General features: G+C 42.6%; 1 protein-coding gene across 1 annotated transcript in view; it reads left to right on the top strand.

Annotated features, from left to right (window-relative positions):
* COL11A1 (collagen type XI alpha 1 chain) overlaps positions 1–14,395 on the top strand; it is a 263,380-nt gene that overhangs the window by 174,475 nt on the left and 74,510 nt on the right. The window contains exons 33-37 of the mRNA XM_081008888.1: positions 2,652–2,705; positions 5,578–5,631; positions 8,003–8,056; positions 12,657–12,764; positions 13,725–13,814. Coding sequence (XP_080865014.1) covers positions 2,652–2,705; positions 5,578–5,631; positions 8,003–8,056; positions 12,657–12,764; positions 13,725–13,814 — 360 coding nt within the window. The remainder of the gene's footprint in view (positions 1–2,651; positions 2,706–5,577; positions 5,632–8,002; positions 8,057–12,656; positions 12,765–13,724; positions 13,815–14,395) is intronic.

Raw genomic sequence — 14,395 nt, 5'->3', positions numbered from 1 at the left:
ATCAGATGAGGTGTAAAGGACAGGCAGAAAATAAAGTTAAAATGGCATAAAATATAATACAATGTGAAACTGGTATTTCAAATCATTGTTTTCCTATTGTTTTGTAGAGGCAGTGTAGTGTAATGGTTAAGGTGTCAGGCTAGGACTGAGAAGACTCAGGTTCAAATTTCCATGAAACTCACTAGGCAACCTTAGCTCTCAGCCTTGCCTACTTTGCAGGACTGTTGTGATGAATAACATTGGAAAGGAGAGGGAGCTATGTATACTGCCTTGAATTCCCTAGGTACAAAGATAGAGTATAAATGGAATGAATGAATGAATGAATGTAGCCCATCCATCCCAAGGGCCGGAAATCAGTAAACATTTGTGAATTAAGACCAATTATATTTAAGAAGTGTCATACTTTGATGATCAAAAACATAAAAGGGAAATACATAAACAACAACAAACCATGATTGCATGTGATATTATGTGCCTTACTTCGAAATGTGGGGAAGGGCACTCTTTCATATAATCTGAGCAATTATATATATATATATATATATATAGTGTGTGTGTGTGTGTGTGTGTATGTGTGTGCGCGCGCGCTTCCTCTTTTCAGGTGATTCTAACTTCAGGCAAATGTGTTTTTTGTTTGTTGGTTTGTTTTTCCTTCATAAGCAGTTTTCTGAACCTTAATTTGTTTTGAGCTGTAATGCTGTCAGCTGAGTGTAGGAATTGTAGATCTTGCCATAAAAGCTCTGCCTAGCCGCCACCTGGCTGAGCATGAACCAAATATAGATGCTAGCTGTACTATCACAAAGATCCAGGTCTGCTTCCTGTCTTTTTTGTTGTTTCATCCTTAATAATAATAATAATAATAATAATAATAATAATTTATTTGTACCCCGTCCTCCCCAGCCAGAGCCGGGCTCAGGGCGACTAATATCATGAAACCAAGGCAGTATACAAAGAACATCAGAACATAAAAACAGGCAATCAATTAGTTAAAATACATCTTAAAATTAGTTCAAAGCAAATTAAAATCTGGACAGATGGCAGTCCACTGGTAAAATTGAGAGTGGTTAACATTCTCCAGGACCAACTGTTACCACTGGTCTTATAAAGGACCTGTGAGCAGTCTAGGAGGCCTCTTTAATGCTTGTTCTTATACAGAAAGAAAAGAATCAGACTGAACCCCTACCAAAGGCCTAGCAGGCCCTGCGGAAAGATGTCAAATCCCGCAGGGCCCTGGTCTCTTGTGAGAGAGCATTCCACCAGGCCGGGGCCACAGCCAAAAAGGCCCTGGCTCTGGTCGAGGCAAGTCTAATCTCCCTGGGGCCTGGGATCTTCAGGGTGTTATTATTTGCAGACCTTAAGGTCCTCCGTGGGGCATACCAGGAGAGGCAGTCCCGTAGGTACGAGGGTCCTAGGCCGTATGCATGCAGAATCCTTTCCGTATACATTCCTCATAAGAGTTTCTACAGCTGCTGCAAGAGGCAGCTGAAATTTGACTCTCACCATGAATTTCATTCAATGCCAGGCTGCAACAAGAGAACTTCAAAGAACTCTGAGATATTCTGTCCTCTTCACCAGAGTAGCAGAGAAACACTTCACAAGGAATTGCAGTCACAGGGCTGACTTTCCCATGAACCTTAACTTAAAAAAATAAATAGCAGGAAGGTATATAATTTTGACATCTTTTGCCTCAGGTGCAGAAATGTCGAAAATAACCTGTGCTTCTGTATGTGGGCTGCATACACATTCCTGGCTTAAAATGAAGCTAGTTTGTTGGTTTTTCTCGATTCAGGTGGAAGCTGGTTTTGGGGGAAATGCCTCAAAACACAGTATTTCATAAGGAACAACAACATAGATATGGATTATGGCTAACTTTGTATATATGCTGCTTCCCAAACCAGTGGTGGGAGTACCCTGGATACAGAATAAATTACTTGGGAGGAAGGCTGAACACACACCATATAATAATAATTTTGTTATTTGTACCCCACCCATCTGACTGGATTGCCCCACCCACTCTGGACGGCTTCCAACATATAGAAAAACATAATAAAATACCTATTTAAAGGACATGGTTTTGCCAAAAGAATCCTGGGAACTGTAGTTCAGTTGCTCACAGAGGTACAGTTACCAGCACCCTTAACACACTACAGCTCCCAGGATTTTGTACAGTATGTGTGTGCTTTGAATGTATGGTGTACACTGCCTAAGTCTCATGGCATTCAGTAGGGCTCACTTCTCAGCGGACATACATAGGATTGTGCTCTAATGCTGATCCTAGGTAATATTTATTTTTGTAACCAAATTAATAACTGGAATTGCTTACAGAAATTTGGCCACTGGCATTGTGCTGAAACAACACATCCTATGCTAAACAGAGCGAGACAAGCCTTGCACTGTCTCATCTGTATACAAGTAATTTTGCCCAGATGTTTAGGTGTGTGTTTGAATATATTTGCGGAGACAAAAACGTTTTTCACTGCGGCCCCCACCTTGTCAACAGCCACGGGCAGGCATTAGTTTAACATTTCCCACAGGTTGGTTGCATCACAAATTTCTCTCCAAAATATTTGTGCTCTTTCCATACCACCGCTGCTGCTGCTGCTGCTAACATTTTTTTTTTGTTTTGCTTTTGCTTTTCTGATCGATTTTAGGGCCCACAAGGACCCCAGGGGCCTGTTGGATTTCCTGGACCAAAGGGACCTCCTGTAAGTATTTTCTCAAAATAAATGCAATGCTTATTCAGCAAATGGGATGCAGAAATAAAGACTTGTTGCTAAGCACAATCAGAAGGGTTTGTGAAGAACAATGGCCAGAAGATTCCTTATTCCAATTCCAGTATCCAGGTTGCCAGTTTTTCACATATCTTCTCTTCTAGATGGATACATAACGATCCCTGGGCATCCTTGCACAGAATGGCAGAACGATCTAAACCCCCTTTGTGCAAGGCTGGACCGTTGGATTGAGTAGAGGCATCCCTCCACCTAGCCTTGTTGGCTTCTCTATCTGCTGCCAGACCTGATGCGGAGCTCTCTCTTCCATCTGCCAAAGAGGCTTTTGGGGGCAGGGATCCCAAGATGTCCCAGCTGCTATCATATGACAGCATTGGCCCAATTTGAAGCTGATCACTGTGCCAGCTCCCGGCTGCCCCTCATCCACTTTCCACCCCACCAGGGCTGCAGACATGGCAGTAGCCCCGCCACTCCATAAAGCCATGTGGAGAGACTTAGGAATGTTCCCTATGCCCCACTGAATTTAAAGGTTCTTGCCTCTCCAAAGTTTGCAGCTTGTGTTATTTGTGCACAGTTGCTCCTCAAGAAAGATCAGCTCAGAGCAGTTCAATAGTGCTTTTCCTGGTACAGTGGTACCTCGGGTTACAGACGCTTCAGGTTACAGACTCCGCTAACCCAGAAATAGTACATCGAGTTAAGAACTTTGCTTCAGGATGAGAACAGAAATCATGCGGTGACGGCGCAGTGGCAGCGGGAGGCCCCATTAGCTAAAGTGGTGCTTCAGGTTAAGAGCAGTTTCAGGTTAAGAACGGACCTCCGGAACGAATTAAGTTCTTAACCCGAGGTACCACTGTATATGAAGTAGGTAAAACCGTTTAGCAAGTACTGTAGCTCCCATCAACCTGCTGCTACAATGAAACAAACATTTAAGGCAAAAGTGTTTGCTGGGAAATCTGATAACAATGATAGGACACGTCTGGGAACAAACAACTGAAGCTGTATAAATAAATAAAAAAATCAGAAGCATATATAAGGTGAGTTTCTGTTCTGTGTAGCTACAGTGTATTAAAAAGTGTGCTATATGACTCCTGCTTTTCCTGCAACCTTAGCTGAAATGCGTTTTTCCTCATTCTGTGTAACATAACCCTGACAATGCAATTTGTAGCCTTCATTGTGCACACCTGGTTTGCTGCTGAAAATTTTGTGCAAACTCTCAACAAGGCAGTTTGCAGGGTAAAGACGTCCATTGAAAACTTGTCATCATCCCAACCAGGTGGCAGCCGCTTTAGTATCTGCAGAATGTTTTTCTCTGTAGGGATGACCAGATGCCACTAGAGGTCTCTCTCCATCTTGCGTGGATCCCAGTCCCAAAAGGAAAGGAAAATGCTGAAGTTAATGGGAAAGTTATATCCGCTATTGGCAGACTATTACCAAAACAAGTGTACGACATGCACTAACTGGGTTATTGTCTTTAAAATGTTGCATTCATAAATGGAACTGAAGTATCCACGAGCCTGGAATAATGTAGAGGCTTTCAAAGGTTTTAGGGTCCCATTTACCTTAGTGGAATTGATCAGCTCCAATGGAATCAATGGCTGCACTGCTTGTTTCTGCCTAATACAACCCTTCGGCCTTTGTTTGAGCTTTGCTTGTAGACCAGGTTTGTCCTGGTGTGCAGAATGTACTGAACCTGAAATCCAGCATCCCTTGCTCTTATTATCCTTGCTTGACAGAATGTCACATGGAGACGTAATTTCCCAGCTTCACTTCTGTTACTTCCCACTCTAGGGATCTATATGTCCATCACTACATCACAGAGCAAAAATCTGCGTTTGCCCTATGGAACCAAAGTGGGTGGGTGGCGGGAGCAATTAGGAGGTAGGAGTGAAGAAGGGGCTGTCAGTAAAAAGATTAAGCAGAAATGCTTTCCAAAGCTCCTAAAACAGATTTTTATTGCAAAGAAAGAAAGAATTGCCAGAGTTCCATTATGGCATGCTGGTGTGTAACATGTTCAGATGCCATCAACCACCCTTGGTTCCTTGCATAATGTTGGGGTGTTTTTTGCATTTGTTTTGGATATTTTAATATCACAGACCCCCACCCTTATCGTGCTGATAAATTCCATAAGTTTTCATTTTTAAAACAGTTTCTATCAAATCGGGGTTGAGCGAAGTACAATTTTCAAAGATACCAGCATTCCTGTGAATTTGGATTGCCTTAGGATAAATCATTGTGCAATTGGGGAGAGGTAATAAATTAATGAGGAGCAGGCAGCAGAAATGTACTATTTTGTCTCTTTTGGATGAGAGGGCACCAGGGTTTTTCTGGTACCTTCTTTACTGTTTGACTTATTTACAGATACAGAAGTAGGTCACATTAGACGCTATGGGCCTGCACAGCTGGCAGCGCACAAAGGCACAGAATGTGCATTAGATTCCTTAAGGAAGCAATTGCTCTGGCCCCCTGCAGCCCCTTGCCCTAGCTGCTTCCAGTCCAGCTAAACTCCAACCCCAAGAAACCCCCTCTGGCTCTCTGATTCACTCTCTCTGCCTTCCCATCCAAGATGCAACGACGCTGTGCCTGTGTTGCATTGGCTAAAGGGTGTTCCCTTCCAAAGGCAGACAAGAGAGAGAGAGATTTCCAGTCATTAACTCCCATTCAGCAAACATTAACTGAACATCCCTGACCATGAGCAGTCAGCTTAATAATGGTTGGCCACTCAGCCGGCATTCATGGTGGGATGCTTGAAAGCCAGCTTGTCGGATTAGAGCTATCACAAAGATTGCTAGACTTGGTTAGCATCTGCTTCTCAGAGCTATAATTTGATTGCTTATGTTTCCCATTGCAGGGTCCCCCAGGGAAGGATGGCTTGCCCGGACACCCAGGGCAGAGGGGTGAAACTGTAAGTGCATTATCTGTTTTCTTCAGTATGGTGTTTTGTTTTGTTTTTAGCAAACTGCTCATTCCTCTTGGATAGAACTTGACACTTGGCAATCAACATGAACCTGGAATCCTAATCCCAGCTACAAAGCAGGGCTGGATTAACCGTTAAGCACAATAAACACACACTTAGGGTATCCAGGGAAGAGGAGGCTCCGTGGTTATTTTCCATTGCCAGATTTACCATGGACCATATTGCTATTATTACTATAGTGCAGCTGAACCAGGTTCCTAAAAAAAAAAAAAAGGCTCCCACGATAAAGGAAAAAATTACATAGTCACACACATACACACATATATAATACAATAGTAATAACAGAGGTAATAGTATAGATCAATGATCTATTTTGAATTAGATATATATGGTGGCACCAAAATATTCTAAGTGCTTAGGGCTTCTAAAGGTCTTAATCCAGCCCTGCTGCAAAGCAAGGAGGCGGCTGTGATTTCCAGTGAAGACCTGCGCAGGTTGTGCAGAAGATGCTTAATCCTTCCTCCAGGCTGCTTTCCCCCACCCCTTCACTTTTCCCCACAATGTAACAAATGTTTATATTGCAGAGATTAATATTGCACAGTTTGAAGTGACTGGAAGCATAAGAACTAGCTCCTTTTGGAAAAAATCATCGTCCCAGCCCATAAAAATATTATTCACATTTTTACTGGCAGAACTCTTCAAAACAAAATATAAGCATCAAAGATACAACCAAAATATCCATACAATGACTTGTGCTGTCCAGCACAGGCTCAGCATCTTACAAAATATGAAATAATCCAAATAGATCTATAAGCAAAGATCTCTCTCTCTCCTCAGCCTCCGTTCCAGCCTCCATTGGCCTTAGGCTGTTTAGTCTCCCTTCAGGAGAGCTTCATTTACATCCTCGCTCCATGGAGTTTGGGAGAACAAGACTCAATGGCCACTCCCTTTTAAAATGGAGATTTGCAGCCCAATACCTTCAACATATGATCTAAGGTTACAACACTCACAGGTCAGCTACCAGAGAACAACGATCAGTTAATTAACAACTCAGCAAGAACTCAGAGTGCTCTCCTTGGCTTTAATATAGCCCCATGGAAAAACCCCACGTCAAACCTTTTCACCAATACACATTTAAGCATTCTCATTTCAGTGTCCATTAAACTGTTATACTTAACAAAAAAGGGATCGGGGAAGATCAATTGCTCAGGGAAAGCAACACAGCTCCTTTTCTGCCCATGGCGTCTCCAGTGCAGATTGCACTCTGTACCTGCCAGCAGTGGAGGTCTGTCAATTCCTTGTTGGCTGCTAAATGCCTGGGACTGCTCTTGGAAGATCACAGTGCAGCTTTGCTGAAGTAGCAGCTTTGAGTGAGCATTAGCACAGAGGATCCTCTGGCTCCCAGCAATTCTCAGGGGGCCGTTTGCTTCTTTTGCAAAAACTTTTCCTTAAAAGGATCATCAAGACACTCAATGTGCCTTCAAACAGGCCTTAGGGAGTCTTTGTGTGCTTTCCCCCTCTTTTTATATATAATCCATCACTTTGTAGCACTGCCGAGCTCTTTTAAATGTGCGGCTCTGCTGCGGGAGAGCATCCATCTTGCAGTGTTATCTGCAGTTGCATTTGCACCAAATATCTCAGGTGTTGCTGGATTTTGCCCACGGCAAAATTTCAAGGCCAAATTGGATGCCCCTACACTGGTGAAACATGCAAATGAATTTTGTGGGGTGGAACTAGAAAGGCTTTGATGAGACCAATGAAATTTCTCTTGAGATAATTCCTTTCATTCCTACTTGGGGTACATAGAAAACAGTTAAACAAGCTGTTGGTCCCCTTTTATAAAGGAGGGAAGAGGGGGAAAATCAACATCTTGATTTCTCATCTCAGTTACTACCTCCATTTGGTATTCCTTCCATGCCTTTAAGGCATCATCTATCTGTCGGTCCCAGTCTGATTTTAAGTGTATCTATGTATAGCTGTTCTTGCTTGTCTGCTCTTAACACATCTGTGCGGATGTCTGCAACATATATTTGAACGGAATCTGAGCAATATCATTTGTGCAATCACAGCCCCCTAATCAGTTTTGCAGAAAGTGCGACCTGCTAATGCTGCCACCTTGAACCGCGCTAGCGGAAGAGCCAAGCTCGCAATGATTGGAAATGATAGATCTTTGAAAGAGTCTTCAATATTTTACATTCAAGTGCGCGCAGTAATAACAGAAATGGCAGTCTTTATTCTTGGGGGAAAGATGATTCCCCTGACACCGTGCTTCATGCTTCTCATCTCTTCAGCAGTTAAAAGCCGTTTGTGATGTACAGAAGTGTCAGTATTAGTAACCATTGTCTGCTTTGTTTCTTAGGGTTTCCAAGGCAAGACTGGCCCCCCGGGTCCTGGTGGCGTGGTTGGACCTCAGGTATGATGTTTCTGCCTAACTTTAGCTTTACCAAACGTGGAGGGAGCCTTTAGTTTGGCCGTGCCTGTCGCACAGCAACCTCTTTCAAGCTGACCCATGACACAGTCTACCAATGGGGTGGATGTTCAGACCAAGACTGTTTTTGCCTCGTGCCCACATGTGCCCCCAAGCAAGTCTGTTTTGTCACTATTCCATGTGGAGTTTTAAACGGGGAGGAAATACACAGATTTTTTTTAAAATTACTGTTGTTTTTTTAAAGTAAGAAATGGCAGCTGCTACTTATGAGATGGTCCAAGGCAGGCATAGGCAACCTTCGGCCCTCCAGATGTTTTGGCCTACAACTCCCATGATCCCTAGCTAACAGGACCAGTGCTCAGGGATGATGGGAATTGTAGTCCAAAACATCTGGAGGGCTGAAGGATGCCTATGCCTGGTCCAAGGCATCCCTCCCTCCCTCCCTTTCTTTCTTTCTTTCTTTCTTTCTCTCTTTCTCTTTCTCTTTCTCTCTTTGTTTAACAGCATAAAGCTGCTAAGAGCAGCTTCAAAGTGTGGCACCTGCCACACTGGATAAAAAATGCTTTTTTATCACACATCATGATGTGCTGTCACTTCTTGGGTAACTGTTTTTTATCTTGTATTTTTATGTCATGAGCTGCCCTGAGATCTATAAATGAAGTACGATATAATTTTTTTAATAATAATAATAATAATAATAATAATAGAGAAGATGGCTGTCCCCATGTATTAATGGTGACAGCCATCTTCTATTCTGCACAATGTTGTTTTGTACATCCCATTTTATGTACAGTTACCCAGTAAGATCTGTGTGGCCACTCCTTGGAGCATGTTAGAAAGCATGTTTATCCCTTGCAGCAAACTGTGAGACAGAGAATGTGATTAATTGAACCCAGTGCTTTCAGTAAATCACAGATCTGTCCCATGGTGTGTCCTGGTTCAAGAGTCGGGGCTGAGACAGGGTGGACATGCTTTGGAGCAAGTCCCCTGAAACAGATGAGGTTTGCATGTTTATCAGAAATTCGCCTGAAAAGAAATCTGTGGGATCTGTAAATCATGGGAAACCCTGCTCACATTAGTGGACAAGTTTAAAAAACGTACCACGGGATTGTTAGCAACCCTACGAGAGATTATGGAAGGTTCGTGGAGACCTATACATGCTCAGTTTAGGAGGTCAGAGTCAAACTTGTCCTTCTACAAATGGAAGGGCGCCTTTAATTTGTGGAAGGCACTTCTATCTAGTAGTAGCTCCCTCTGGAGGGAGGACCATGGGGAGTCAATTTACCCTGACTTGCCCTTTTTCCAGAAGCATACCATGCTACTTTATGTGATGTTCAAGAGTTTCTCCAACCCTTCCAGACCAGGGCTGCAGGGAAAAGGAAGAAATGCCCACCTCCCCCCCCCCCAAAAAAAAATCACCTTCCACCCTTCCTTCTGTAGAAGGGTGCCATGAACTTACTTCAACTTATGGGAACTCTGGATCCAACCCATAGTATTTTTTTTAGGAATCACAGAGTGTGGCTTGACTAGAAATGCTATTGCAACAAGCTCTTAAAGAAAAGCTTTTAGGTGGCCAGACCTCTCTGAATTTCTCTCTACTCTGGTTTAACTACAGGAGTCGTATGAATCATTTTTGTTGTGTTTCTTCCAACACTTCAGTGAAGTGAAACAGCGGGCATCTTACTGAGTGCCCATTTTATCTGAATTACCGTGTGTCTCCTTCTCGACTTTTATTGACTAAGCTTAATTTCCAATGCCTGACCAGGCTGCCTTTGAATGTTAGTAAAGGTAACTGAAATCCCATCTCAGGACTGGTATATTGTGCATATGCTTTCTTTGCGAGGGTTTTTAATTTATTTGTATCGTATTAGCGTTTTATTTTCTTTCTTTTTAAAAAGAAAAATAGCCCGTTGCTTTCTGTCACCAGGAAAAAAAATATATGCATTGCACCATGTACAGCCAAACTTGGAAGGAGCTTCCACATGAATTTGTATCATGAACACCATTATCATTCTGTGTTGATGTTTCTGATTTTTATCTTTAAATAGGAGTAATGGAAGTGTAGTGGCAAAACACGGCGTTAAATTTCCTTTCAACGAATGTCTTACAGAGTGCTTAGTACACTTTGGAATCAATGGCATTTGTTTCTGCTTTGCTTCCAAATGTATATCTGAGGTCAGTGAGCTGAATTTGGATTGCCTCATCAGAATCCAAGCAAGGCCTATTAATCAGGGTTTTGCAGTGCTACTTGATGGAGTCCTTCCCAGATAAGAGAGAGCCTGCATAATTAGCTAGGCTTCCTATTACCCCAAGACAATTTGTTGCTGTTGTTTAGTCGTTTAGTCATGTCCGACTCTTCGTGACCCCATGGACCAGAGCACGCCAGGCACTTCTGTCTTCCACTACCTCCCGCAGTTTGGTCAGACTCATGCTGGTAGCTTCGAGAACACTGTCCAACCATCTCGTCCTCTGTCGTCCCCTTCTCCTTGTGCCCTCCATCTTTCCCAACATCAGGGTCTTTTCCAGGGAGTCTTCTCTTCTCATGAGGTGGCCAAAGTATTGGAGCCTCAGCTTCACGATCTGACCTTCCAGTGAGCACTCAGTGCTGATTTCCTTAAGAATGGATGCATTTGATCTTCTTGCAGTCCATGGGACTCTCAAGAGTCTCCTCCAGCACCATAATTCAAAAGCATCAATTCTTCGGCGATCAGCCTTCTTTATGGTCCACCCCAAGACAATAGAAACAATATATCTCCACACACTTCCTCGTAACTGTACACCAGTTTGCCAACTTGCCGGACCAAGGGCAACACAGAATCATAGCCTTGTAGAGTTCAAAGAGTCATCTAGTCCAGCCCCCTGCAATGCAGGAATCCCAACAGAAGCATCCATGAAAGATGACCGTCCAACCTCTGCTTTGAAACCTCCACTGAAGGACATTTCACCATCTCCCGAGGGAGACCGTTTGACTGTCTAACAGCTCTTACCGTTAGAAAGTTCTTCCTGGTGTTTTGTCAGAATCTCCTTTCTTGTAACTCGAAGCCAATGCTATTAGCCACATTTGCTGGACACTTGGGCCGTGTGCATCAGAAAGGAAGGGTGTAGACCACTCACCGCCACATGAAGAATGGCAGAAACTGGGATGTGGAGTTTCCAGTGAGCAGGAAAGGTGCCACAGCGCTAAAGACCCATCTCCCCTCAAATTCTTACCATTCAGCAATCACAGCTTGATATGGACAGATCAGCCCATCTCTGTTCTGTGCCAGTACCTTTGGGAATTGGTCCAACTTACCTGTTTTCTTTCTTTCTTTTTAAAAAATATTTTTATTAGTTTTTACATGAAATTTCCCAAAAACTTACAAGATATTTTCTTATCTTATTCGGTGTTTTGGACTTTCATCAACCACATCTGAAGATTTTTCAATCTTTATCACTTAATCTGCATTTCATTAATTTTACTATTACTTTTAATAGTCCTTCACTAATAATTCTCTTCATACTTTCCTCTGCAATATTTCACATAGTCCTCCTTACAAAACTTCTTGCAATCCTACTAGCGTAATCTGTTGATTACAATTGCTTTTCAAATAGTTCACATATTTACTCCAGTCCTCTGAGAATTTCTGATCCCTCAGGTTTCGAATCCTTCCTGTCATCTTGTCTAATTCTGCATAGTCCATTAATTTCGTCTGCCATTTGTATTTCGTCGGTAATTCTTCCAGTTTCCATTTCTGTGCCAACAGTACCCTTGCTGCCATTATTGCATATAAAAACAGTTTATTATCCTATCTATTAATATCCTCCCCTACAATGCCAAGTACAAATGCTTCTGGTGTTTTTTCATATAAATGTATATTTCAACATCTTTTTCATCTCATTATATATCATTTCCCAGAAGCTTTTCACTTTCTTACATTCCCACCACATGTGATAAAAAGATCCTTCTTTTTCTTTACATTTCCAACATTTATTACTTATTTTATACATTTTGGCTAATTTCACTGGTGTAATATACCTGTTTTCATGCAGATTTTAAAGTAAAAATCCTAAAACATAACAATAATCTCATGGTACAAACTTGAAAACATACTTCATGAGATGGTCCAAGGGTTGCCTTTTGCCTTCTTCCTTTCCAAAAACAGCATTTCAAAACTAGTAACTTCAGTGCCATGTGGCTGAAAGCCCCTTTAAAATGCTTGGTGGAAGCGCAGTCCCTTCCTAGGGAACTATATGCACATTTCTGGCCACTGATATATGCATTTTGTACACATTACTTGGCCGGAGAACTGCGTTGCAAAATTTCAAAGGTTGGCTGCGTTTTGGTTTGTGCATTGTTTCAGAAGGTGCAAATTAGGAAGACTCACCTTTGAATTTCATTTCTCCCCTATCCCATCATAGCACTACCACGTCCTGACCATTTTGGGAGTAGGATGCTATCGTGGTACAACTGTGTTTGGAGATCTTAAATGCTGAAGACCATTTGAACATGACAAGAAAATTGGTTAACTGTATTCCTCTTGGAAGTGGAGGTCAGGGAATATGTCAGTGGCACGGGATAATTAATGCTGCTGTTTTGGTTTCTTAGGGCCCCACTGGCGAGACTGGCCCAATAGGTGAGAGAGGTCATCCTGGTCCTCCAGGCCCACCAGGTGAACAAGGTCTTCCAGGGGCTGCTGGGAAAGAAGGTGCTAAGGTATCAGTGCTGGCGTGTGCACTTCTGTTGGATGCATGAAAACACACTAATATTTTCTTGTTTGTTGATCTGAATGGGCAGTTTGCCACAGCTTCAGAGGTACACATGGGATGTGTTACTTCACTTCAGATCTAACTTTGTTGAGTGGTGGGTAGTGGTGGACCTACATTCTGGGGACCCCTTGGCAACCAGCAATGAGGTCTAGCTAGCCACTGTTGTCTTCTTCAGTGGGGTTGTTCCATGACAGATCACCATACCGTCACAATGTCTGTGCTACTGACTCTCAAACTCTGGGATGGAAATATATGCAATGACAAAATCTGTCAATTTGACTTAAATCAATGCAACTCAGATTAGGTCTACTAGACCCCCGAGATTTAAGCAAAGCAGACGAAAATAGCTTCTGGGGGCTTTCTGGGATTAGGGGCCATGAAGCTTAAGTTTCATTAGTTTCATAGTAGATCAGCCCCTGGCAGTGGGAATTAGTGCAGGGAATGCCTTCAACACTGGAAGAATGATGCTCCCTAGCATCCAAATGGGTCTACATTGTAATGGTCCGAAATGTCCAACAGTGGCAAGTGCAGTTAATGAAGCTGCATGGGTGCACTGAAGATTGAGACTGTGTGCTTAGGAGTGCCGAACCTCACGTAAAAGGTAAGCTAGCATTGGATTGATTATGGCTGAGATGCAAAGTCATGTAACTGCTTCTTTGATCAAAAGAACAATGATAAACAAGTTCAGGAAGAGAGTTTACTCATAAAAGTCAATGCCTTAGCATATGTTCACGTCTCAGATCTTTATTGGTTAGTAAAAAAAAAGAACATCAGCTCTTTTAAATTTGACAGGATTTTCAGAACTTGCCATGTGAGTGGATACAGAATCTCATTGCCATTAAAATCCAACATATGTGAGAAATCATGGCTGAACTGCCTGCAATTTGTTTTTGATCTGTTTCCTTAGGGTGATCCAGGTCCTCAAGGCATCTCTGGGAAAGATGGACCTCCAGGACTCCGTGGTTTCCCAGGTGAAAGAGGCCTGCCAGGAGCTCAGGTACAGTATTAGGGATGTGTTCCTAACCCTATTTTCATGGGGTTAAGTCCTCAGTAGGAGTTACTTCTGGTGTCTGCACATTGTTATATTAACTGTTAAGAGAACAATGTCCACACAGAGTGCTTAAGTGGTTTTTTTTAAATATAAAAAGTACAGTACAGATTATCTTCTGACATTTAAAAATCAATTTATGAATGTCTATTAAATGTACAGCACTAATTGTGTCTTCAGGCATTGCTCTCTGTCAGTTTCTTGAGGTGCCATTTCCTGTCCTGTCCTCCTCGTTGATGGGGAGGAGACGATGATGATATGGTTAATCAGGAGGTGGTGTCTCCTGACTTGATTTGCCAGGGAAGATCCAACATCTCGGACTCAATAGGTAGTCCATCCCAGTCCTAAACACCAGTTTACAATATACTGACTGCTTAGCTCTTAAAGCAGGCGTCCTCAAACTTGGCACTCCAGATGTTTTGGGACTACAATTCCCATCATCTCTGACCGCTGTTCTTGCTAGCTAGGGATCATGGGAGTTGTAGGCCAAAAACATCTGGAGGACCAAGTTTGAGGAAGCCTGTCTTAAA

The sequence above is a fragment of the Podarcis pityusensis genome (genome assembly GCF_964106645.2).
Source record: "Podarcis pityusensis genome assembly, chromosome: 6".
Taxonomy (NCBI): Eukaryota; Metazoa; Chordata; class Lepidosauria; order Squamata; family Lacertidae; genus Podarcis; species Podarcis pityusensis.
The sequence above is the reverse complement of the archived record's forward strand: the minus strand, read 5'-3'. Positions and strand labels throughout refer to the sequence as shown.